Source organism: Ascaphus truei, chromosome 3 (assembly GCF_040206685.1).
Source record: "Ascaphus truei isolate aAscTru1 chromosome 3, aAscTru1.hap1, whole genome shotgun sequence".
Lineage (NCBI taxonomy): Eukaryota > Metazoa > Chordata > Amphibia > Anura > Ascaphidae > Ascaphus > Ascaphus truei.
In genome coordinates, this window is record NC_134485.1 from 387,525,867 (window position 1) to 387,553,628 (window position 27,762).

At 40.6% G+C, this 27,762-nt stretch overlaps 1 protein-coding gene across 5 annotated transcripts in view; it reads left to right on the forward strand.

Annotated features, from left to right (window-relative positions):
• The window catches only part of LOC142490301 (matrix metalloproteinase-18-like), a 105,515-nt gene that overhangs the window by 26,840 nt on the left and 50,913 nt on the right, over positions 1 to 27,762 (forward strand). For 4 of the 5 annotated variants that reach the window (XR_012800023.1, XR_012800022.1, XR_012800024.1 and 1 more), the window contains exons 4-5: positions 16,696 to 16,821; positions 22,202 to 22,366. Coding sequence is in view for 2 of the 5 variants with exons in the window: in XM_075592407.1 (XP_075448522.1) it covers positions 16,696 to 16,821; positions 22,202 to 22,366 (291 nt within the window). In the remaining 3 variants the exon portion in view is untranslated. The remainder of the gene's footprint in view (positions 1 to 16,695; positions 16,822 to 22,201; positions 22,367 to 27,762) is intronic. The other variant, XM_075592408.1, reaches the window with a different exon arrangement.

Consider the following 27,762-nt stretch of genomic DNA (forward strand, 5'->3'; position numbering starts at 1 on the left):
TTATTTGGGGCAGAGGGGGTGAGAGAAGGGTCAAGTACCCACTTTACGCACACCCTCTGCCCTCAATAAAACTGGTATTATGCCTTAACCCTTTCATTGCCTTAGCAGCTATCCGCAAAGGAAATGAAGCTGCTTTAATTACATTTTTATTAATAGTGTGCAGGAGCAGGGGATCTCCTGAGCTGAAACGCATTAATTTCAGCCTCGGGGACCCAAGTTACAGGCCCAGATATAAGGTGCCGGTATCTCCTTCATTATTTAAATCCCCCGATCACGTGACACGGCAATGCTGGCACCTGATGCCCCATACCGGGGCCTGTATCTCGGGAAGCAGGTGGTCGCTAAGGCTGAAATCAAAGTGCTTCAGCTCAGGAGACCCTCTGCTTCAGCACACTATTAATAAAAATTACATTAAAGGAGCTTCATTACCGTAGCAGATAGCCGCTACGGAAACGAATGTGTTACATTTTTAATTAGGGTTTTATCACTAGTGTATTGTAGCCGGGTGTCTCCAGAGCAGACCCACATTGATTTGGGGTCCGGGGACACCCTACTTCCCGAGATACAGGCCCCGGTATGGGGTGCCCTCCTATGCATTTTAATATTCTATGTCACGTGACATAATGTGGCCTGTACATCGGGAAGTAAGAGATCCCTGGACCTGAAATCAACACTGTCCTGCTCCGGAGACCCCTTTGCTATTACACTAGTAATAAAAAAATTGAAAAAAATTTGGGCGAGATTTGTGCAGGGAGAGGCGGCTCTCTCTGCAGCAGAAAGAACTCACCGGGTGAGCCCTTTTCAGAGGAGCAATCTTCACGTCGTCGGCTACTCTCCATTTTTGCAAATGTTGCTATCACTGGTATTCAGGGCTTTCTACATACCGTGATAGCAACGCTGTCAAAAATGGAGATTTAAAAACCACCGGAGCTTAGTGCATAGGTCCCTAAGTATTTTTAGTTTTTTTAAAAAAATTAAATGATTGACTGGAAAAAACTGTGAAACTTATTTCTAACTAACACTTATCTTTCTGCTTGAGACAGAGAGAAATGAATTTCTCCTTGGAAGACGATCTACTTATGTACTTTGTTTATCTAGAGAGGTGGCCTGTTACTGTACACAGTATGTTTTAATTACTTATTGTACACAGTATATCTATGAAATATATTACCAGAGAAATATACAATGAGATTAGAATATCCTTTATAAAATATGTCCTCATTCCTCAGATATAAACAGGGACACACTCTAGGGGACAAGTAAGCAAGTTTTAGGTTTTAAGAGCTATTCTGGGAGACCTTTTAACATCTACTTTTTGTTGTTGTTGTTGGAGAGTACCATTGTAGTTGGGGAGAACCATTGTTTTGGGGGGTACCATTTTTGTTGGCAGATACCATTGTTGTTGGGTAAGGAGGTGTCATTGTTGAGCTGACCTGATACATTGTTTTACTACTTTAATGTATTTGGATACAGTAAACACAAAGGGGCCTATATTAGTAAACACACAGATACCCAGCAAACTCCCAGAAACCCCCATAAATTACTACAATATATATACAGTATATGTCAAAAGGAGTGCTGCTGGGCGTGGCTAATTGTATAAAACAAGAAACAAAGAAGTCCAGAGCAACATCCAATGACACAAAAATTCACAGTGAAATACCTATATATCTCATGAAAAAGGGTAATTTAGTTAACCCTTTGGCCAAAGCGTAAAAGCCTGCAAACCACTTTCAAGGCAAGACCAGTTCGCAGGTCCTAACACTAACTGATTAAAATCCTTATTTACCTCGATCATTAGAGGCAGGGTGGCAGGATGGTCCTGGCATTGAACCTGCCACAACCAGCTACATGAAAAGAAAACCTGCTTACTTTGTTTCTTGTATACAACAAAAAACAAAAATGTCCAAAGCTACTTCCAATGTGACAAAAATACACAGTGCAATACCTACATATTTAGTTTAACCCTTTGGCCAAAGCGTCTTAAGCCTGCTGCCACTTACAAGGCATGACCGAAGCAGGTCCTAACACTCACCTGGGTTAAAATTCTTATTTACCTGTATAATTACAGGAAGAATTATCACATTGGATCTGTCATAACCTGGCAAATTGAAACTGACCTGCCAACTTGGAAAGTGGGATGGGGCAAGCTTAAACCTTGTGGGGAGGGGCCACTACCCTCCCATAAGCAGCTGAGACCAGCTGCACACAATTAACAAAATACACAGATTCCCAACAAGTTCTGAGAAACCCCAACCATTACCACATAATATATATATATCACAAATAAACAATACAGACCGGCGCCAATATTGTCCAATGGTGGATATTAAATGTCCAATAGTGGAATGTTCTCAAACGAATGATAGCTGTAGATATAGCTTCCCAGTTAAACTTCACAGTGTGGACTCCATCAACATATGTAGAGAGAAAAGAGACAAGGAAAACACATCATAGTGCAGATAATCAAGACAAGCAAGATAAAACAGACAAGACAAACACTACATAAAACAAGCGAGGCTGACTAATACTAAAGATAGGTTTATTACACACAATAAAATGATGTAGCAGACGTGGGATCCGTTGGGTAAAAACCAGAATCCTACTTACAGAACTGCCACAGACCATGAGCATGGGTTTAGGTAGATGGTGACCGGCTGCAGCTCAATCGTACACGTGACATCCAGGGATCTCCTCTGCTCCGCGACCGGAAGTGCGTCGCTCCGTGCGACTCTGGGGCTCTCCTGGAACTGTCACTCAACCTGCTGCCGGAAATATACTCCTAGAGGCGGGTGAAATCACTGAAATCCCTCTCCAATGAACTGCTGCGGCTATGAATGCAAGTCCTCTGCCACAATCTACAAGTGATAATAATACTGCCCAACGCGTTTCATGCGCATGCGCACTTCTTCAGGGGGTATAGGTCACTGGACATGAATTGCTTATATACTGACAGAGCTATTGCTATTGGATAATGGGACCAAAATCTAACATGTGATTGGTCTAGGCAGCTGTCAGTCATGCCCAATATACAATCAGCCTTACTAACATACACAACAAACAATCACAACGAATATGATACATTAAAAACACATTAAAAATGCAATAAATGAAGTTAGCTGCGGTCTTATACATACATGATTTTATAACGCTCCATAATCACGTGTTAATTACAACATAAAAATCCATATGGTAAAGTGATATGTGCTAAAAGAAAAAAATTTTTTTTTAAATAGTTACACAGAGATAAATATATATTTAAAAAGTTACTATTTTAAAAAAGCTCCCAGGTCGAAATCAATATTTAAACCGTTTGGAGAGAGGGTCTTCAGCTCATAGATCCAGTAAGACTCCCGCCTACTGATCTGATTGAGCTGATCACCCCCCCTCCAATTGGCCTGCACTGTTTCAATAGCTTGACACTTCAATCCAACCGGATTCCGATTGTGATGAGTTAAAAAATGATGTGAAACACTGGGCCTCATGCAGAGAGCATAGAATTTTAAAATTGGCGAATTTCATAAAAAGTAGCTTTTTTGGAGAGTTTTATTCTCCATATGCAGAAAAGTGCGAATTCTGCTATGTTTAACATGGATGCGTGTGGCGAGTTTAAATTGGCGAGATGCGCGCTTCAGAAACGTGTAAAAACAAATTCGCGCCTTTTTTTTCCCCTTTACTATAGGCGGCGAGCGCCATCTTGCCATCTTTTCCTGGCGCGGCAAAAATGCGAGAATCGCGCCATTTTTTGGCGCGAACAGCCGCTACTTGCCGTTCGCACCTCTCTGCATTCGGAGAGTTTTAAAAATGGCGAGATGGAGGTTCTCGCCAGCCGCGAGGCGAATTTTAGCAATTGAAAAAACAAAATGGCGCGTTTTTCGGAACTCGCCATTTTCTGCCGGTTTCTGCGCGAAATTGTACAAAAAATGGCGAATTTCGAAATAACGATGCTCTCTGCATAAGGCCCACTATGTGTAATGAGACCTCTCTTAATATTATATATGTGCTCATACACTCTCCTCTGGTAGCACCTCCCTATACGGCCCACATACTGAAGGCTGCAGGGGCACTGGAGTAAATAAATCACATATGGAGTGTGACAATTAATGTGAGATTTTATAGTGTAAGTCTTTGATGTCACATTAGATCTAAATATTTGAGTGTTACAGCTATATGAACATGCAGTACATTTGGTACATTTAAAAAAACCTTTTTTCGCATTTGTTGACACAGATTTGACATGATCCAAAGGATAACTGGGTGCCAAACGTGATTTTAGATTAGCTGCTTTTGTAAAAATAATTTTGGGTTTGGCTGGAAGACATTGTGCTAGAGTATTATCACACAGAAGAATTGGCCAATGTTTATTTATAATCTGAGGGATCTTTGGAGCCATTTCATTATACTGTGTCACGAAGGCCAAATTGCCATTAAGGGCCTTATGCAGAGAGCATAGAATTTTAAAATTGGCGAATTTCATAAAAAGTAGCTTTTTTGGAGAGTTTTATTCTCCATATGCAGAAAAGTGCGAATTCTGCTATGTTTAACATGGATGCGTGTGGCGAGTTTAAATTGGCGAGATGCGCGCTTCAGAAACGTGTAAAAACAAATTCGCGCCTTTTTTTCCCCTTTACTATAGGCGGCGAGCGCCATCTTGCCATCTTTTCCTGGCGCGGCAAAAATGCGAGAATCGCGCCGTTTTTTGGCGCGAACAGCCGCTTTATGCCGTTCGCACCTCTCTGCATTCGGAGAGTTTTAAAAATGGCGAGATGGAGGTTCTCGCCAGCCGCGAGGCGAGTTTTAGCAATTGAAAAAACAAAATGGCGCGATTTTCGGAACTCGCCATTTTCTGCCGGTTTCTGCGCGAAATTGTACAAAAAATGGCGAATTTCGAAATAACGATGCTCTCTGCATAAGGCCCTAAATTCCTTATCACTAGCTGGTTTCTTATATTCTAAGAGGCTATTCCTATCTATCTGATCTACCTGCTGGGATGCCTGCAGAAGTAGTTTTTCGGAATACTTTCTAGCCTTAAATTTATTTTTTAGCTCACCCGCCTGAATCACAAACTCCTCCTGATTGGAGCAGTTGTGCTTCAAGCGGATGAGCTGTCCCTTTGGGATGTTGCGTATCCAGCTAGGGTCGTGTTGGCTGTCCGCTCGTAAGTAATTGTTTGCCTGTACAGATTTAAATAGGTTTTGTTCTGGATCTTGTTATTTACCACAGATATACTAAGGTCCAAGAATTCTATGTGTTGTTTATTGTGATTAAATGTGAATGAGAGATCCCTATCGTTATTGTTTAAATAAACAAAAAAAAGTTCTAACTGTTCTGGACTGCCAGACCAAACAAAAATCACGTCATCTATGAAATGGCGCCAGAGCACCAGGTGTGCCCCAAGTGGACAGTTGTTCCAGACATAGGGGCCTATGCAGGGAGCAGCGCTATTTCGAAATTCGCCATTTTTTGGAGAAAATCGCGCAGAAAACAGCAGAAAATGGCGAGTTCCGAAAAACGCGCCAATTTTTCTTTTCTATTTGTAAAACTCGCCTCGCGGCTGGCGAGAACCTCAATCTCGCCAGTTTTAAAAATATCCTAATGCAGAGAGCCGCGAACGGCATCTAGCGGCTGTTCGCGCCAATAAAATGGCGCGATTGTCTCCTTTTTGCCTCGCCAGAAAAAATTGGCAAGAAGCGGCCGCTCGCGGCCATTGCAATGGGAAAAAAAGGCGCGAATTTGTTTTTACACGTTTCTGAAGCGCGCATCTCGCCAATTTAAACTCGCCACACGCATCCATGTTAAACATAGCAGAATTCGCACTTTTCTGCATATGGAGAATAAAACTCTCCAAAAAAGCTACTTTTTACTAAATTCGCCATTTTTAAAATTCGCTGCTCTCTGCATAGGCCCCATAGTCTTCTTCCCAACTGTCCATAAATATGTTTGCGTACTGCACCGACACACTTTATTCGAGCAAATACCCAGTATGTACCTGGCAGATAACTGAAATGCGCCGCTCCTCACCTCTGACAAGCCCCGTTGCGTTTGCCTTCCCAGCCTGGGTTCATGCCTGGCTGACGGGCGGCTGATCTGTTAAATGATAATGATTAGGATTTAATAGGCTGCAATGCTTCGCGTGTCTACCAGATGGCATAAATTCATGAATTGTAATGCAGTATATATATATATATACTGTGCAGTATTGCAGCCAGCGGGAATAAAATGCTTCAATCCCTGCCTGGAAAATACCTCAAAGCACTCGGGCAGAAAACAGTCAAAAACCTTAATACACCCGGGTATACCCGAATTCGTGGGACTAGCCGAGCTCGAATAAAGTGTGTCGCCAGTGTAACTTGGGGCAAACCTGGTTCCCATCGCCGTTCCACATACCTGCAAGAAAAATTGTGCATTAAACTGAAAATAATTATGTGTTAAAATAAACCGGATACTGTCTCACAAAAATGATTTGCGAACTGTTGAAATAGTGGTGTCTAATTCAAACATGCGTTCTACTGCTTGACACCCCTTGAGGTGGTTGATCGTTGTATACAAAGATGTTATGTCTGCAGTCACCCATGTATAATCAGAACGCCACTCCAAGTCCCTCAGTATCTGAAGGACATGAGTGGTGTCACGTAAATAAGATGTTGCCTGACATACCAAAGGCTGAAGATGGTAGTCGATAAACTGAGATAAATTTGACGTGAGGGATGATATACCCGAAATGATAGATCCAAAGCCAGGGTGTGCAGCGCACAGCAATAAGGAGGAGCAGGTCTTGCAGAAAAAATAGTCCTTTATTTAATTCATGGTGTGGGACAACAGCAAACCTTCAACGCGTTTCGTTCAAGGGACTTTATCAAGAAGTGCTGTTTAGGGGTAGCTGGGGCTACCCAATGAGGAAAGAGAGGGCTGTCTTTGGCAACCCACTCCTACCTTCAGGGTACCTTATGCCCATTTAAAGGCACAGTACCATTGTAAAATACAATTATCACCCAGTATACTCCCCTCCTTTCACATAGTCCCAGCACTGTTGAGCACCATTACAAATACACTATTACGTTTTCCCTTCATGGTTGCTCGTGCATAAGTGGACTAATCATGAACTAAGGAATTTGTATATACAATTGTAACTCTCATAGGAGCAGGTCTGTGCATTTTTTCAGCTTTTTAAAAAACTGTTTTTTTTTTTGGACATTGATATACATTGTTTGTGGGAACCCCAATGAATGATATGGAGGATGTACAAGAAAACCCAATCCCTGTTGTATACACATTTAATTGTGGAGATGACACATGTAGGAGGAAAAAAGCCCTTCGAGTCTTTGAAAATGTAGTGGAAACAGACACAAATGATATCTGTGATTTGAAAATATACTTCCAAAAATTAGAAAGACTGTTGATTTATAAAACTCGAATTTGGTGGGATATTGTGGCCACAGAGAATTATCTTAAAATGAAAAGAATTCCACGGGGCCTTAGAGTAAAGAAAGCACCAACTTTTGGCTTCCCTGATAAAAAATTTGAAGAACAGTGGATCACCATGTTGAATACCTGTTCATTTGGCCTAATGGAATTAATCTTGCAACACAAAATCAAAGAAAAATCGACACTAGACACACAGATTAAAGAACTTCAGGATAAACTACGGAAATTTAAGGACATTGAGGGCTTTTCCAAATATGACCAAATATTAGCCAAGACTGTGGAGGAGGCAGAAAGAGAAATTATGATACGTAAACAAAACAAATATGACCGTGACCGTATAGACTACGAGAAAAATCAGATATACAATTGGCAGAGAACTGTTCCTGTGTTTGATCGTTTCTCAAGGGACACATCTAATAATCAATCACGCAGATCAACCCCAAGTAAATCCATACTAAAAACAAGCAATTTTGATTATCAAAGTGGGGACTCTGAACTGTCCGATGTGGAGACTACATCACACTCGGTCTCATTTATGGATATGGAAACTAGAACCAATAATTCACAACGTGGGAATATTGATCATCCCAGAGAAGAGAGGCGTCCATCAGACGGTTCTATGACCCGGGGGGAATCCACAGCTGCGAAACAGAGTGACTCTTATCAAACTGACCAACAGTCAAAAAACTATCTTATGTTCAGGAGAGACGAAAGAGGACAAGGAGGGGGGGGAAGAAAAGACACAGGAGGGAAGAGAGCAAACAAAAGGAAAAAGAATTATTAACCTGTACCAACAATGTAATTAACATCTCTGGCATAGATTTGTCACCTGCTGAGACCTCACTCCTCAATAAAGGTTTAAAATATGCGCCAACTATGGACGTCGATCTCTTTGGTGTAGTGGTCGATGTCCATAAGTTTGTACGCAAACTTACTTTAAAAAAATTCTTCCACCATTCCGATAGCTGTGGTGGGTCTCAGACGGTGACAACACCAGATGAAGTGCCCTGTGAGGCACCTAATGTAACCATGTGTAATATACCTAACCCTTCCTCTCCTTCATTATCCTCTTCCTCTAACATAGGAACTTCTGACTCATTTAGAGATGATTGTTTACTGAGAGATATGGAAGAACTTTTTCTAGAAGGTAACACTTTAGAAGACACACAAACACACATTCTAGGAGATTGGGAATCTAAACTCAGGGAGAAATCCATTTTTTACCCCACTTTTGCCAAAGGTCCCTATCTGAATATGTTTGAGAACCTTGTGGTCCGTGACCTCAGATTGCTGGCTCAGGGTTTTTCCTTTTCCCCTTCAAGGTACGATAACCTTAACAAGGAGGAGAGAACTGCTATTAAATCACTTCAAGAGAATTCTGGGTTAGTAATAAAAAATGCCGACAAGGGGGGTGCTGTGGTGGTACAGAGTAGGACTGACTACTTCAAGGAAGCATTTCGCCAACTGGAGGATGTGTCCTCCTATTCTGTGCTTCCACGGGACCCCACGGATTATTTTCTGAGGGAACTACTTGAGCTTGTAGATCTGGGAACAGCTACACATGTTTTGACCAAAAATGAACCAGACTTTATAATCAATCGCCACCCTATCATTCCCATCTACCACCATCTCCCAAAGATCCATAAGACTTTGGTCGATCCTCCTGGTCGGCCAATAGTCTCCAGTATTGGATCTTTGGGAGATGGTTTGTCTCAATATGTGAATGCATATTTGCAGCCTTTTGTTAGGAAACTGCCCTCCTTTGTTCTGGACTCAGGTGACCTGCTAACTAAATTAGAACATATTAGTTGGAATCAAGATTACCTGTGGGTTACCATGGATGTGGTCTCCCTGTACTCGATCATCCAACACGATCTGGGCATGACGGCTGTCCGCCATTTCATAGAATGTCCAGGCAGCTCATTACCTACTACCACTTTTATAATGGAATCAATACTTTTTTTACTCACGCACAATTATTTTCTTTTTGATCACAAGTTTTATTTACAACTTCGGGGGACGGCAATGGGGACAAGTTTTGCCCCCTCCTATGCCAACATTTCATGGGGTGGTGGGAGAATAAATTTATCTTTGGAAGCACAAATCTTTATAGACACAATATTATTTTTTATAAACGGTTTATTGACGACCTCATCTTTATCTGGCACGGGAACACTGACACTTTACTAGAATTTATAGAATATTTAAATAACAACACTTTTGATATCAAACTCACTATTAATTATCATACTCATCACATCAGCTACCTGGACATTTTATTTTATATCGACATCAATCAAAAAATACAATCGGATATATACAAGAAACCAAATTCCCGCAATTCATTTCTTAGAGCGGACAGCTGCCACCCCAGGTCGGTGATCAAAGGAATACCTAAAGGCCAGTACCTCAGACTGAGACGGAACTGCTCAACGTTTGAGAGTTTCATCACTCAGTCTGAGGAGCTGACAAATAAATTTATTGAGAGAGGATACGACAGGGAGACCCTCCAGACTACACTACAGGAGGTCAAGGGAATTGAACGAGCTACAGTAATGCCGTCTGTGTCCAGAAGGAGGAGGGGAGGTGTATACACTGAAACAAAAAGAGACAGAAAAGAGGACGTAGCATGTCCACTGTTTATTTCACAATATAGCAAATCCAGCAGTCAAATAAATAAGATTGTGAACAAGCACTGGGAATTGTTACGGATGGATCCAATCCTAAAGAAATACACAGATAAGGGTCCAAAATTTGTCTACAGACGAGCTAAGACACTAGCTACCTTTTTATCACCAAGTGTAGTATCAACACCAGTAAAGATATCTGAACATTTTGTGACAAAGGGATCTTTTAGATGTAATCAGTGCAACATGTGTCAATTCATGAAACCAGCTCGACATGTCTTTTCCCACAGTCCACATAAACGCTATACCATACATAATTTCATCAATTGTAACACTACATTTGTAGTGTATTTGATTACATGTGGCTGTGGGAAGAGATATGTCGGTAGGACCACAAGGGCATTAAAAGTAAGGATGCAGGAACATTGCAGGTTGATACGCAAAAATGATAAGGAACACCCTGTTTCCAAACATTTTTCAGAATGTGGGCAGGGAGGCATCAGTAATTTCTCATTTGTAGGTATTGAGAAAATAATCAGAAAAGAAAGAGGGGGTAACACTGTGAAAACATTAGATTGCAGAGAATCCTATTGGATATTTACATTAAGAACAAGGTTCCCCGATGGAATAAATATAGAATGGAATATTAACCATTTTCTCAAATGAGTATCATTTACTTTGGAACGATCCATAGAAATACACCAAAAGGTTTTCACACATTGTGAATATGTTTACGTGATAATTAAAATAATAAGTTTAATGTTTATGAGATAATCAAAACAAGAGTTTAACTTTCAGCATGACCTCCACCTCTTGACTTATCACTAATTATCTTGATTTGATAACAACCCATATTGACAATTGGAAGTTTCCATAAGTCAGGGCAAGGTAATCAGTAAAAATGTAAAAATTAATGTACATATGTTCGTAACTCCACATTAGATCGATGTCAACAACTTACATGATTATTACTCTCATCCAGCGGGATATGCAATTTGCTGTAATTAAGGCACGAGACATATTTGTTGCTTTTTTTTAAAAAAAATGTTTTTATTATTATTTTGTGTTTATCATTTAATCATTTTTGATAAATGCATATTTTAAAACAATAAACTGTCTTTTTTATATATGTTTTTTTCTGTTTAAAATATGTATTTTATTGTATTTGTTTACCATAAGCATTTGTGTTATTGTTTATCTATATACATATATTGCCTATAGGTATTTTATGTATACAGCCTACTGCCATTATACAAATTCATTCCCTTTATCTATCTCACAGTGGCTCTTTATAGCCCCTCTATAGCCCAATTGTAGCAGGGATGTGATTTGTTACTTACTACCTCAACGCTCGCGCAGTACTTGGAGTAGGGAGGCTTCATTCTGTATAGTCAGGGGCATGCATTGCGCTCATGTGCTGCAATACTTGACTGACATTAGGAGTGGGCCACCTGACACCTTGGCGCCGCGCGCATGCGCGGAGGTCTTATAATATCTAGAGATCACTAAGAGTGCTGGCGCATGGAAGAAGGGGGGGTTATCCTGGTGAGTCTGAGGCGTGGATTGCGCTTAGAACCGCCCCAGGGGCGTGTACAAGCTGGAATGCACGGCGGACATCAGCAGCATACCCCCTGATACCTTGGCGCCGCGCGCATGTGCGGAGGACTCAAAATACCATAGAGATTATGATAGAGTTGCTGGCGCCGTGCGCATGCGCGAGAATAACGATTCTTAGTGGCTTAGACATAAATCATGACGTCACGATTTGGCGCGAAAATAAGGCAGTCAGCTGTATATAAATTGTAGCTTTTAACCTAAACAGCACTTCTTGATAAAGTTCCTTGAACGAAACGCGTTGAAGGTTTGCTGTTGTCCCACACCATGAATTAAATAAAGGACTATTTTTTCTGCAAGACCTGCTCCTCCTTATTGCTGTGCGCTGCACACCCTGGCTTTGGATCTACACCCTAATACAGCTGCACGCTTTGGAGGGGAGACTGGGGAAGAAAGAAGACTCAGTGAGTACTAAACCTGGGGCTACCCAATGAGGAAAGAGAGGGCTGTCTTTGGCAACCCACTCCTACCTTCAGGGTACCTTATGCCCATTTAAAGGCACAGTACCATTGTAAAATACAATTATCACCCAGTATACTCCCCTCCTTTCACATAGTCCCAGCACTGTTGAGCACCATTACAAATACACTATTACCCGAAATGATTGGTCTGCCAGGGGGAAAACTTATATTTTTGTGTATTTTAGGGATAAAATAAAAAATGGGTGTACGTGAAAAAGGTGAATACAAAAACTCTGACTCATCTTGTGTAATTGCTCCCTCCTCAAGGCCCTTACTCAACAGCAATTTATATTCTGTTTCATACTGGCCTAGGGATACTAGTGCAAGGGGGAGGTAAGTGGTAAGGTAAGTGGTGGTGTCCCCAAGTAGTCTCATGGATTCTTGTATATAATACTGGCTATCCATCACCACTATACCCCCCCTTTGTCAGCAGGTTTTATAACAATGGATTTATTGTCCTCCAATTGACGCAGTGCCATCTTTTCTTGTGGATCAAGATTATCTCTATGAATTTTATATAATCTACTGCTATTTTCCAAATCCTCTGTCACTATGTCAACAAATGCGTTAACTAAATGACCCTGTACAAATTTAGGGTAAAATGTGGATTATGATTTAAAAATCTTTTTCGGTTGAATCGAACTAGGTTCAATGTCACTTAATTTTGAATCCATTTGGTTTGTAATGGGATCCTTCAAAAAATACTTTTTTAACGCTAGTTTACGTGCGAATTTATGTACATCAATATGGAGATTGACCTTTGCCCACCCTCTTTTCAATACTGGTAAGTTGATATTTACTGATGTTAAAGATGTTTTGAATTGGACAACTATCTTTCAATTTATGTCTATTAACACCTTATGCATATAAGTGTCAAAAGGAGTGCTAGTGGGCGTGGCTAAAATGTATACATCAAAAAAACACAAATGCCCAAAGCTACTTCCAATGTGACAAAAATACACAGCGCAATACCTATATATCTCTTGTAAAAAGGGTCATTTAGTTTAATTTATTGTCACAGTGGTACCTCATATAGGCATGATTTACAACTACAGTCAATGATCAGCCTCAAAAATAAACAACCACCAACAATATGAAATTTAATCAAAACAATCACCAAATAAACAACAATAAACAAGTAAACACAACAAAATTACCAGCAATCAATAAAGCAAATACCAAATTAAATCAGAATTAACCATTTAAACACCAAAGAAATCAATTATTCAAAATCAAACCACAAAAGAAATACCAGAAATAAATACAAGCAAACAACCAAAATACATTTAAAAGAAATAAAAGCACTAATTATCAATTAAGCTATTAACCATTTTTAATTGGGGTGTTTAGGTACGTGTGTATATCTTTTATTATTGTGTATTTTAGGCCTTCGTGCTTCTTTATTAGGGTGACCATTGACTACTATAGTGGCTTATCATGCCCATATTATATGGGTATGATTTACCACAATGCTAATCAATGGGTACAGGGTGGGTATAGTGGTCCCGGGATGGGTGGTTAGGCCTCCCGGGTTTGTAGTGGGGGAGGGTATGTTAACCCCTTAATTACTATAGCTGTTATTAACTGCTAAGGTGATTAGTGGTTAGGGGTCATTAGATTGTATTTTTTCTTGTATTCTTTCTGGCAACGGCCCCCAGACACCTACAGGGACCACTCAATGGCCCTCAGACACCTGTGGGGACCACCTGAGGACCCCCAGATGCCCGCGGGTACCACCTGAGGGCCCCCAGACCCGCAGCCTCTGGTATCAATCACCTGGGGTTAGAGGAGTTGGGTATTAGTGTTGTGTTTTTAAAGAATATTGTGGGTAGGGGGTATTGTTTGAAGGTGGTATTCGGCACTTGGTGGGTGGGTAGTGGGAGGGGTTAACCTTAGCGGTTATTGCCTTAGCAATATTATTAGGTTATTAGGGGTTATTGCCTTAGCGGTAGCAGCTAAGTTAATGAAGTTTCCGGGTATCAGCTCCGGAGACTCCTGGCATCAATCCAATACAGGAAATATGATTTATTTTTTTCTGAGTCCCCTTTCACCGCCTTAGCGGCAGGTTCTCACCACCTTATTGACAACTTTTCCTGGCGGGAGGAGTTTTAGAGGAAATCGCCATTCTAGAGCCTTGATTAGCCCCGATAACCTAGAGATAAGTGGCTTTTCTCGGCTCGTCTGGCGATTTTATTTTTGGAAATAAAATATTCAGAAAAAGCCTTTTATTGGCAACTTATCGAGGCTCACTGAATAGCAGTAGTCCTTTTTGGCGAAAAGGCCTTGATAAGTGGCTTATTGAGACTTATATCATAGACCCCAAACTCTCTTTTCTCTTTATCATATTGTTATCATATTCTTCATCAAGTTCAAACTGGATACATTGCTACTCATTACAACAATGTAATAATGTGTCAATAATGTATTGTATTTCTAATTTTGTTTAGTTCAAAGCTACAGTTCAAGCAATATCCTACATGTGTATTTTTTTTTAAATAAATCAGTTCTGTACTATGAGAATGTACCTGTAGCATTTCCCCCCCCAAAATTTTTTTGTTCCTATAGCAACCATATACAAAGTCACACCCCCTTCCCTTCCTGAAGCAGCATCACCTTCTTGAGCTCTGCCCTCTCTAGCAGTGAACCAATTGAATCTAGTGCCTGCCTGGTCACATGATATTCCTCAACAGTCAAGATGTATTTAGTGAACCCCCAGCCGAATTTCAGCAATCGATAACAGGAGAACGAATCGATCAGTAGCTTAGCTAATCACTTGTCAGTAGCTGGTATTGATGCAAATAATGTCATAAAAAGTAAACATAGCGCAAAAGAACTCCCCTCGGATAATAAAGTGATGATCAAAACAGGAATCTGGTAAGATGCAGCAGGTACTGTCAGTGTAATATATAAGGGAGAGAAAAAGAAAAATATAATGCAACACAATTTATTACAAAAAAAAAGTAGAGCAAGGAGATCATGAAACTCACATGCTCCCAAAGTAAAACTGGCGATTTGACCACTCTGGGTCCTGTGGTGCTGGCGAACGTCATGCTGAATAAAAGACCGACCGGCGTTCACCACAGTGTATTACTTCCGTGTTCGAGTGGCAGATGATGTCACGGAGCCTCTCCACCAATCAGGTTCCAGGGTTGATCTCCTTAAGCACTGTCTCGGCACGAATCCGGGCAGGCACATGGTAGGCACAACGCAGGATCTCTGATCACACAGAAAGCTATTCAGCAACAGCTAAGGGTGATGCAAATAATGATTTTTTTATTTTTTTATTGACAGCTTGAACTGCAGCTTAAAGAGTATTATAGTACATCCGTAATCCAGAGCAGTGTAGTGGAAATGGTTCACTTTTTGTAATATAAGATATACTGTGAGTAGTTCATTTATTTGTGTTTGAACTTATATTGTCATAATTCACATGCACTCAACCTCATTGATTTAATTTATTCTCAGTCATTTTTACAGTAATTCCAGACATTGAAATTCCAGAAAGTTGTGGTTTCGCCAGTATTGTTGCTTTAAGCCGTCTCCGATGTTTGGTGTTACCAAATACATGTGGTTGCACATTAGAAAAGAGGTGTCTAAGAGGGGATATGATAACTATATAAAACTATATTCGGGGACAGTACAAGGAGCTTTCAAAAGATCTATTCATCCCAAGAGCAGTATAGAGGACTCGAGTCATCCCTTAAGGTTGGAGAAAAGGAGATTTCACCAGCAACAAAGGAAAGGGTTCTTTACTGTAAGGGCAATTAAAATGTGGAATGTATTACCCATGGAGGCTGTTATAGCAGATACAATAGATTTGTTAAAAAAAAAAAGGTTGGACATCTTTTTAGAAAGGGTTTGGTATACAAGGATATACCAAATAAATAAACATGGGAAGGATGTTGATCCAGGGAGTAATCCGATTGCCAATTCTTGGAGTCAGGAAGGAATGTATTTTTCCCCTTATGAGATGGATGATATGACACTGGGGTTTTTTGTTTGCTTTCCTCTGGATCAATAAGTAAGTATAGCTATAGGATAAGGTATCTGTTGCCTAAATTTAGCATAGGTTGAACTTGATGGACGCATGTCTTTTTTCAACCTCTTCTACGACAGGTGTGCCGACGAGTATTCTAAAACTTGCCTTGGAAAAATTCTGGGGCAATCACCAACAAGACCCAGGTACATGTTGGGTACATGCTGCAACATTTCAGAGACATTTATGCAGACAGACTAATGGCCCACCGGATTAACACAGAGGGGGTCCTAAATGGGACATCCAGGGGCCCCTACTGTGTTAATCCGATGGGCCATTAGTCTTTCTTCAGAAATTTCACTGAAATGTTGCAGCATGTACATGGGTCTTGTTGGTGATAGCCCCAGATTATCCAAGGCAAGTTTTAGAATAATCGTCGGTGCACCTGTATGTAACTATGTAACAAATCTACATGCATAATTAGGTATTACATTTCTCTCCCAAGATTAGCATCTTGTTTTATTTCTAAGATTTGGGTGGTGATTATTATTATTATTATTATTTTTAAGATATGGGTATTGTATTTTTTAAGATCACGGAGATAATAACCCTTTTGATGGACCTCATGGACTTTTGGCTCATGCCTATCAGCCTGGCATTGGTATGGGAGGAGATGCCCATTTTGATGAAGATGAAACCTGGACAAATAGCCAAAGGAGTAAGTTACAATTCTGGTTCTTCTACCACTTGTAGCTACAGTATATTCAAATGTCTCATGAATAACTTATAAAAGCAATTTCAAATACAGATCCCTTTAGCATCCCTCTTTACACTATATGTTGCTGTGCATCTTCTTGCTCATATTACAACAAGATTAAATCTATTATAATATAGTACTCAGTTATAAATTAACTTTCTGTCTAGATTTTTAACATAATCACATACTAAAGATGTTCATATTGTATTATAGATACTATTTTTATGTGAATATTTTAGTTTTTTTTCTATACCCATTTTCTTCACAATTTTCCTATTTTACTGCTTATAACACATGGCGTTTCTTTTAATTCTGTTAATCCAATTTAAGTATTGTATTGTATGGGGGTTATGCACTAAGCAGTGATGAGTGGGGTTTCTGGGTGCTATGCACAAAGCAGTGATAAGTGCTTTTAAGTGAGATAACTGCCTTTATAGCGTGATACTGCCTGCTGTGAGATTTATAAAGCAGTGATAACAGTGCAGTATCGTGCTATAATGGCTACTTAAAAGCACTTATCACTGCTTTGTGAATCTCACAGAAGGCAGTATCACGCTATAATGGCATTTATCTCACTTAAAAGCACTTATCACTTCTTAGTTCATAACCCCTATGTCTTTATTTATATAGCAACAGAAAAGATGATACAGGGCTCCACGGATTCCGTGGAGCCCTGGATCGTCTTTCCTGTTCCTGTATACTTGGATTGCTGCAGATAGGCCATCCTTGAACCAGGAGCTCCGGCATTGTGTGCAAGTATCGCATTTTTTGCATTTATTTGCACTGCTTTGGTGTGCTACATACCCACATACCTTTGTTTATTTATATAGCGCCATAATTGTACATAGCGCTTCACAGTAGTGATACAGTACATGTTGTAATCATATAAATAACAAATAATATAAATAACAGGTCCTGGGAATAGTGCTTCAGACATAAAAGTAACATTAAGGAAGATGAGTCCCTGCTCCGAGGAGCTTACAGTCTAATTGGTAGGTAGGGGAACGTATAGAGACAGTAGGAGGGAATTCCAGTAAGTGTGTCTGCAGGGGGCCAAGCTTTATGTATCATGTGTCCAGGATTATCCACAGTGCTATTCATATGCTTCTTTAAGCAAATATGTCTTAAGGTGGGTCTTAAAGGTGGATAGAGAGGGTGCTAGTCAGGTATTGAGGGGAAGGGCATTCCAGAGGTGCAGGGCAGTCAGTGAGAAAGGTTTAAGGTGGGGTAGGGCTTTAGATACAAAGGGGTAGAGAGTCTGTGAGAGTTTTTATATATATATAAACCATACGATACCGTTTGAAGCACGACATCAGGAGACAGCACTCTGGTAAGTTTGATCACAAGTTTTTGTATTGAAAAAAAAGACACATCCTGATCTCAATACAAAAACTTGTGATCAAACTTACCAGAGTGCTGTCTCCTGATCTCGTGCTTGAAACGGTATTGTATGGTTTATCATTGCTTTATGGGACAAGCACCCAATTTTTTCTACTTGCAAGTGGAGTGCCGGCTGCTTCTGTGGATTATATATATATATATATATATATATATATATTAATATATATATATAAAGCAACTGTAAATATTACTGTATGCTCATTTGCATGTCTTAGACAGGTCTGCAACCCTGTCTTTCCCCATTATCGCCCAGCATACAGCGCTTCCACTGCAGCAAGGGATTCTGGGAAATGACATGCAAATGAGCACTCAGTGCCACCTTTTGTCTCAAGCTCGTATTACACAAGCAAATCCTCAAGCCAATGCATGCTGTTTTAAACACAACTTTTAGATAGAGGCTGGGATGAGATGCAAAGCCATTAAACCCACTCACAGACATGTTTCAACCTTGATGGGTATCATCAGTGTGAGGTTGGTTGTAATGGCTAAGCTGGTTTGAGACTATAGACTAGGTAATCACCACAATTATTAAGGTTTATGGTGGGTAAAATAAGTGACAAAAACCCCATTACCTTAATAATTGTGGTGATTACCTAGTCTATAGTCTCAAACCAGCTTTGCCATTACAACCAACCTCACACTGATGATGCCCATCAAGGTTGAAACATGATGTGAGTGGGTTTAATGGCTTTGCATCTCATCCCAACCTCTGTCTAAAAGCTGTGTTTAAAACAGCATGCATTGGCTTGAGGATTTGCTTGTGTAATACGAGCTTGAGACAAAAGGTGGCACTGAGTGCTCATATGCATGTCATTTCCCAGAATCCCTTGCTGCAGTGGAAGCGCTGTATGCTGGGCGATAATGGGGAAAGACGGGGTTGCAGACCTGTCTAAGACATGCAAATGAGCATACAGTAATATTTACATTTGCTTTATGCTTTACTGTGGAGGGTTTTTGTCACTTTTTTTTACCCACCATGACCTTAATAATTGTGGTGATATAGATATAGATATATATACTTACTCATTTATTCTGCACTATATATATATATATATATATATATATATATATATATATATATATATATATATATATATATAGTGCAGAATACATTTATTGCAGAATAAATGAGTTCTTCCATATTAGGTGATATCTTTTTTATTGGACTAACAATTTATGTCATAGGACAAGCTATTATAACAGGTATGGATACACTCACGGAACAAATATCAGGCTTAGTGGCGAATATCCTTAAACCTTTAGTCAGAAGCACCAACAGCTTCATACAAGATACCACAGATTTTCTCAATAATCTTAACAACATCAACCAACTACCATACAACACACTGCTAGTTACCATGGATGTAGAATCCCTTTACAGCAACATCCCCCACAAGGATGGTATTGAGGCATGCCTGCATTTCCTTGCAACATCTCCCCTGGATCAGAAATACAGCAGCTGATGTAATTACCAAACTGATAGAATACATCCTCACATACAACTACTTCAGCTTCAACAAGGAAATGTACCTACAACTAATGGGGACTGCAATGGGTACCAAGATGGCACCGCAATATGCCAATCTTTTCAAGGCAAATCTTGAACAAAGATTCCAAACTACATACCTCCACAAACCCTACAAATATTACAGATACATTGATGACCTGTTTATAATATGGACAGAGGATGAAGAAAACCTAAAACAATTCCACGGGTCCCTGAACTCATTCCATCCATCAATTAAACTCAAAATTGATTATTCGGCAAACCTAAAAAACTTTCTAGATACTACAGTAACACTGAAAAATAGCAAACTACACACATCTGTATACATGAAACCAACTGACAGATGCAGTTACCTCCACAACTCCAGCTTCCATCCCACTCATACCAAACAAGGTATCATACACAGCCAGGCTATAAGATACCACCGCATATGCTCTGACACTGAAGACAGAAACAGACATCTCACAACCCTGACCGAATCGTTCAGACGGAAGGGATACAAACCAAAGACCATTGCCAAAACTATTACATCTGCACTAAAAGCCCCACGAGAACACCTGCTACAATACAGACAGAAAGAACCTACTGCTGCGGCACAGTTTATTCGAGCATTTGCCCGTTCTGTGCCGCAGCAGTAGCCTGGCGCGCGCCCGAGTGTGACGGGCGCGCGCCGAAGCAGCGGAAGAGCGCCCTCCGATCGGGGCGCTCTCCCTACCGCTGCCGGGTCCGCCGGGTCCCCCGGAACCCCCTGCCGCTGTCCCGCGATCGCGGGACACCAGGGCTCCCTCGGGGAGCCCTGGACGCGCGTGCAGGGGGCACAGGCTCCCGAAGACGCGTGACCGCGCGTCTATGACGCGCGGCACGCCGAGGGGCGGCCACTAGCAAGCCGGGAAATCTCCCGGCTTGCGGATCTGGCCGCACTGCGATAAAGTGTGTCGCCAGTGTACCACACGCATACCACTAGTGACCACATACAACCCTACCCTTGAGGGTATACGAAAAATAATCAAAGATCTGCAACCTATGCTGACAGAGGATGCGACATTAAAAGAAATCTTTCCCAAACCTCCCATTCTTGCATTCCGGCAACCACCAAACCTCAAACAGAAATTAGTCAGCAGAAAACTTCACAACGATTTTAAAGACATGGATAATGGCACAAAACCATACAGCAACAAACGCTGCAAATTCTGCAAACACATTTGCCAAGATCCCACAGCCAGTCACAACCATAGAACATTCAATGTTAAAGGATCATACAGCTGCACATCCAGAAATATAGTGTATATGATTCAGTGCAACAAATGTGACCAAGGCTGCTACATTTGGGAAACCAGCCAATAACAACAAGGAAGAATGAATATTCACAGACACTCTATACTCCATCACGAAGAAGGAAGATACTGCTCACCTGTGGGACATCACTTCTCACATCCAAATCATTCCATAAATGATTTAAAAATCAAAATCCTCAATGGAATGTTTAAAAGCACCCAAGAACGGAAAACATTTGAACTCAGAATGATAAGACTCTTTGACACCAAAACCAAAGGACTTAATGTGGACATAGGTTTTCTCACACCCTATCAAAATTGTTTGTAATTATCCTGCTTGCCTCAATTCTTATCCACACTTTCTCTCCCCCCCCAGCATCCCTTCCCCTCCCCATCTTTCTTTGACACTGTCCCCTGGCTTCAAACACTTCCCTACAGTAAATATCTGTTGGGGTTTTTTCCCCTCTCTCTACACTGTATTAGCCATTGAATCCTTTGTATATCAGTATTGCTCGACCTGAAGAAGAGAGGAGTACTCTCGATAGCTTGTCCTATGACATAAATTGTTTGTCCAATAAAAAAGGTATCACCTAATACTGAAGAACTCATTTATTCTGCACTGTCGCAACTGGACTAACACGGCTATTTTCTGCTTTATTTATATATATATATATATATATATATATATATATATATATATATATATATATATATATATATATATATATGCTATACGATACCGTGTAAGCAGATATCAGAGGCAGCACTCCAGTAGATAGTCAAAAAAAAGGTATTTAATGTGACATATAAAATATTGGTTTATATGTCACATTAAATACCTTTTTTTTGACTATCTACTGGAGTGCTGCCTCTGATATCTGCTTACACGGTATCGTATAGCCTATTTGATTTATATAGGATTTGCACCCACCTATATCTACCTGACGGAGTGCCTTGTTCTCATTTATTCACTATATATATATATATATATATATCCCTTACCTTTCTCCCAAATATTCTTCATACAATCACAGTACCTTCACTATACAGTATAAGGCTATAGGAGAAAAAAAATCTAGCAATAAGCTTTTGGGTCTTATAGGATTAATTGATTTAAAACAATGATCTGTTCTATTAATACTTGTGTGTTTCCTCTCAGCTTACAATTTGTTTCTTGTGGCTACTCATGAGTTTGGACATTCCCTGGGGCTTTCTCATTCCAATGACCCTGGCGCCTTGATGTATCCAACTTATTCAAGAAGAACTGACCCCAATCAATTTCACCTTCCTCAAGATGATATAAATGCCATACAGTATCTTTATGGTAAGCATCTTACTTCAAAAAAGACATAGGGTCCTATTCTAGTAGCCGTCATATATCATCTCCCTGGGCATGTTACACCACCATTTTTTTTCAGTGTATTTATCACGGTATTTAGAAAGCCTTCATGAAGGCTTCTAGAATAGGCCACTTTCCCCAACCCAAAGCTAACGAGGGTCGGCGATGTAATATACGCCTCTCTCAAAAGGTCACACCCATGGATCTGCAGCGATCTGGCCCAGATGCATAGAGAGCTGCACAGAGAGAGCCGCCTCTTCCTGTGCATAACTAACCAGCGATCGCAGGGTTTTAATAAAAAATGTATTACTAGTGTACGTGAGCAGGGGGTCTCTAGAGCAGAACTGCTTTGATTTCAGGCCCGAGATTCAGGCCCCGTAATGGGGTGCCGGTATCTCCTATGCATTTAAATGTCCCGCGTCACATGACCAGGACATTAAATGCATAGGAGATACCAGCACCCCATAACGGGCCTATATCTTGGGAAGCAGGGTGTCCCCGGACCTGAAATCAAGGCGGTTCTGCTCCGGAGAACCCCTGCTCATGTACACTAGTAATACATTTTTTATTAAAACAGCTATATTACCTTAGCGTCTAGCCGCTAAGGCAGTGAGAGCTGAGGGATGGATGAAGGGGGCAGTAGCCCCAGGGTGGGTGGTTAGGCCTGCCAGGAAGGTTGCAGGATGAGTTAACCCCTTCACTACCATAGCGGTGGGAACCGCTATGTAATGAATGGGTTAACCAGTACCGCTACCCCCTGGAAGGGCTAAACACCCACCCTTGTGGCTACTACCCCTTCACCTAATCCATCTACCCCCAATAAACAAAAATAAACACAACAACCCTACTATCCACCACTGGGCAAAATGACTATTATCCAGATATGGATAATAGCTCATTTGCCCATTCAAAATCAAACAACCAGCCAGCATAAATAAAGTAAATAAAACTTCTACTTACCCCTGCCATGATGAAGGGCATCCTCGTCACCATACTCCAGGTCCATGTCCTCCGTTGGTAGCAAGAGTACAAGAAAAAATACAATCTAATAGCCGCTAACCCCTTAACAATGGTCCCTAATCCCTTAACAACCTTAGTGGTTAATAACCACTATAGTAATTAAGGGGATACTCCTCTCCCCTGCTACCCACCCTGGAGGCCTAACCACCCACCCCGGGCCCACTATACCCACCCTCTACCCATTGACTGGCACAGTGGTACATCATCCCCATATAATTTAGGCATGATGTCACTACAGCAGTAGGCAACCTAAGACAAATCATTAAGGCCAAAAATACACAAGAATAAAAGAATAACACAAGCAACTAAACACCCCAACAATGAAAGAACTAAAAAGCTGAATAGTACACATCAATAAAATGTTACCAAAACAGCAAAATAATTAAAATTATGTTATTCCAAAACACATAAGAATAGAATAGTAAAGGCAATGCATTTTTTGCAAATTATTTTTTTGAATTGATTGCTATTTTTTCTATTTCTGTTTATTGTTATGATTAAATTGTTTGGATTTTAGATGGCTTGTTTTTAGTACATTTTTGGGTTGGTTAGCAGTTTAAATTAATTAATTATTTTGTTGGCAAGTGGTTTTATTTATTTAATTGATTTGTTGGCTAGTGCTTTTATATCTTGAATTGGTTGGATAGGTGTTTATTTAATTGTATTCTTACTGTATGTTTTGGAATAACATAATTTTAATTATTTTGCTGTTTTAGTAATAGATAAATGTTATTGATGTGAACTATTTGGCTTTTGAGTTGTTTTATTGGTGTGTTTAGGTGCTTGTGTATATCTTTGATTATTAAAGCTATACTGTAGTGGCTTACCATGCCCAAATTATATGGGCATGGTGTACCACTGTGCCAATCAATGGGTAGAGGGTGAGTATAGTGGGCTCGGGTTGGGTGGCTGGTCTTTCTGGGTGGGTAGCAGGGGAGGGGGGTTAACCTCTTAATTACTATAGCGGTTATTAACCGCTAAGATTGTTAAGGGATTGGGGACCATTAGATTGTATTTTGTACTCTTACTGCCAATGGAGGACATTGACCTGGAGTATGGTGATGAGAATGCCCTTCATCATGGCAGGGGTAAGTAGCAGTTTTATTTACTTTATTTATGCTGGCAGGCCAATATTTGATTTTGAATAGGCAAATTAGTTATTATCCATATGTGGATAATATTTATTTTGCCCCTTACTTTACTGTATGTGTTGGGGGTCGAGGAGGTGGGTAGTAGGGTTTTTGTGTTTTTAAATGTTTATTGTGGGCAACGAGGATGGGTGAAGGTTGTATTTGGCCCTTGGTGGTTGTTTAAACCTACTGGGTGGGTAACGGAAGGGTTATCTCCCCCCGCAACCCCCTAGCAAGACCTAAATATGCACAAGGGCCAAATACCACCTTAACTCACCCCCACTACCCACAATAAACATGGAACCGGTAGGTAACCCTTTCATTGCCTTAGCGGTTAGCAGCCAAGGTAATGAAGTTGCCTGTAAATGCATTTTTTATGCATCTAATTCATGCCAGGGGCCTCCGGCGCTAGTATTAATGTGAATCAGCTCCAGAGACATCTGGCATGAATCCGATGCAGAACAAATTATTATTTTTTTTACTAAGTCCCTCTCTCACCGCCGCCTCTGAAGCTTCTCACCAGCTTCAAACCAACTTTTTCTGGCGTGAGGAATTTGGATGGAAATCGCCATTCTAGAGCCACGATTAGCCTTGAGCTAATTGAGGATACTAGAATTGCACAAATTTCAAAACTGCCGATAAGGGACTTATCGACGCTCATCTGTGCAATGTGCTTTCGCCGCCCACTTATCAAGGCTTTCTGAATCGCTGTAGGCATTTTTGCCCTATAACAGCTAAAAAGTCTCTAAGTGGGTTATGACGGCTACTAGAAAAGGCCCCATATATTCCAATCGAAAGTCCTTGTCTGATTTTACGAATAATGGGTTAAGGCTTCTGAAAAGTCGTACAGTACATAGAAATTGATTGCACACAACAGCCGCTTGGCATGTAAAAATCATATGCAGCTTAATAATAATAATAATAACTTTATTTCTTATAGTACTTTTCTCCTAAAAGGATTTAAAGAGTTTCACAATTACAATCTAGCTTGTGGTATGCAGCACTCTGCATAGATTTTTAAAGGCACAATCCCTGCTGCGGACGAATTTACAATCAATAAATCAATGTTTTGGTGCCCGAGGCGCAGGGAGGTAAAGTGATCTAGATCAGGGGTTTTCAACTCCAGTCCTCAAAACCGGCCAACAAGTTAGGTCTTAAGGATAACCCAACTTCAGTACAGGTGGCTCAATCAGTGGCTCCGTCAAAGACTGAGGCAGTGATAGCCTTAAATTCTGACCTGTTGGGGGGTCTTGAGAACTGGAGGTGAGAACTCCTGATCTAGAAAATGTAAGTGTGCTGCACCTCAGTATTGAGTGGCCAGGGCAGAGGCTTAGCTAGATATGCAAAGGCCCCCGAGCAACATTTTTTTCAGGACCCCATTATGAGTAAACATATTCTGAGGATTCAAGAGTTTTCGTCGGGTTCCTCACGCGTGTTGGAATGCGAGCCTTCCCCTCTACACCTCTCACTCTCCTCGTATATTTCTCTTCCCCATCTCACACCCCCGCCCTCACTACCTCCTTTGCCTCTCACACTCCCACCCTCTGCTATTACTCAGTACACCCCCCTTCACACTCAATCCAGCTCCCTCATTCCCCTCTTCACAATCATTTCTTCCCTCCTCCCCGGCCACATACGCATACAATTCCCCCCTACCATACAGTCCCCCCCCCCCACAATACACAAGTTACAATAACTATCTACACACTCACTCTGATAACCACCCACACACACACTACAATAAACCCCCACACTAAAAATAACCCCCACACACGCACACTGCAATAGACCCTTGAGGGTTAGGTGTGGGGGGATTTTACTAGGAGGATGAGGAGCAGGGAGGGGGAGCAGCAGAGGGCTATGACTGTGCATCTGACGAGCGGAGGTCTGACAGAGCTGCTGTTTAGGCATCTGATAATGTAAATATGCATAAATAAAGGGGATTAACTTGGTGTTCTTGCACCTGGGGCAAGCCCCCATCCACCCCATACCAGCACACTGACAGACACTGAGGCACACACAGCAACTGAACAAAACGGTGTGGGTGGGCCCTGCTCAGCCTACTATAATGTAACTAGAGGGGTGCAGACTGGGATTAGATATGACACAAAGAGAAAATTATGTTTTAGCAATGCACTCAACCTCCACTGTATCAAGGAAATTAAATCATTAACTGAAAAGCGATGGCATGCCCTATAGGATAAACTCCATCTCCACTAAATGTATCGTCATAAATGTTTAATGATTTGAATAGAAACTTTAAAAAAAAATCAAAACCTAAATCCAAGTTAACACTTGAAAACTGACAGCTGAGGGGGCTAGACAATTCCCTTCTCTTCCCTAGATCTCTTCAAACCTTAATTCAAATAAGTATCAAAGGCACTTTAATTAAAGTAGAACTTGGTATCTGAGCGATATTTTGGATATCATTATACCAATTAGGCTAAATCACTGTTAGTGACTAAAAAAATATTTACAATGAGTAATGCTAAATATGTGCTTATATACAAAGTGAAAAAAGTGATGAATAAGCTCTGCGGAGAGTCCCCTGTTTGTATTGGTGACAGTGGTAGTGAACTCACTGTGTTGTTGAAATACAGCACTCATTCCACAGAGTTAATAAACTGCTGTCGAAATATCAAAGAAAGGTAACTTTGAAATCTGCAGTGTAAGTGAAAACAAATTAACCATGTTATCCTTATTAATAAGAGAGTAAACAGAGCTGATAATCTGTGTATAGAAACTATTCAAGTTCTACCTTTCTACTAGTGGTTGCCTCATGGGCCCACATCTTTGTTAGCTAGCTCAGTTAATAAATCACTCAAAGATTGACAAATAATTACTGTGCACCATGCGGCTACATGTATCTACACATTAGTAAGTGAATATTACAAAGTGTCCCCAGATACTGTAGTACAGAAGACCATGAAAATAGACTCACTGTGTTATTCAATTGCAACAATTGGACTGCAAATGGTTAGTAAACGGCCCCATTTGTATCAAAGTGGAAAGCTTCGTAAAACTGCAGCATGAGTGAAAAACAAATGTAGCAATATAATCACTGCTAAAGAAAGTAAACAGAGCTTGTGATCCTGATGTAGAGGCTAATAATGTTATATCTCTCTGCCAGTGGCTGCCTTGTGGGCCCACATCTTTATTAACTTGCTCAGCTATGTAAATCATTAAAATATTGGTAATGAAGCTGTAAAATATAAGACTGCAGCCGCACTA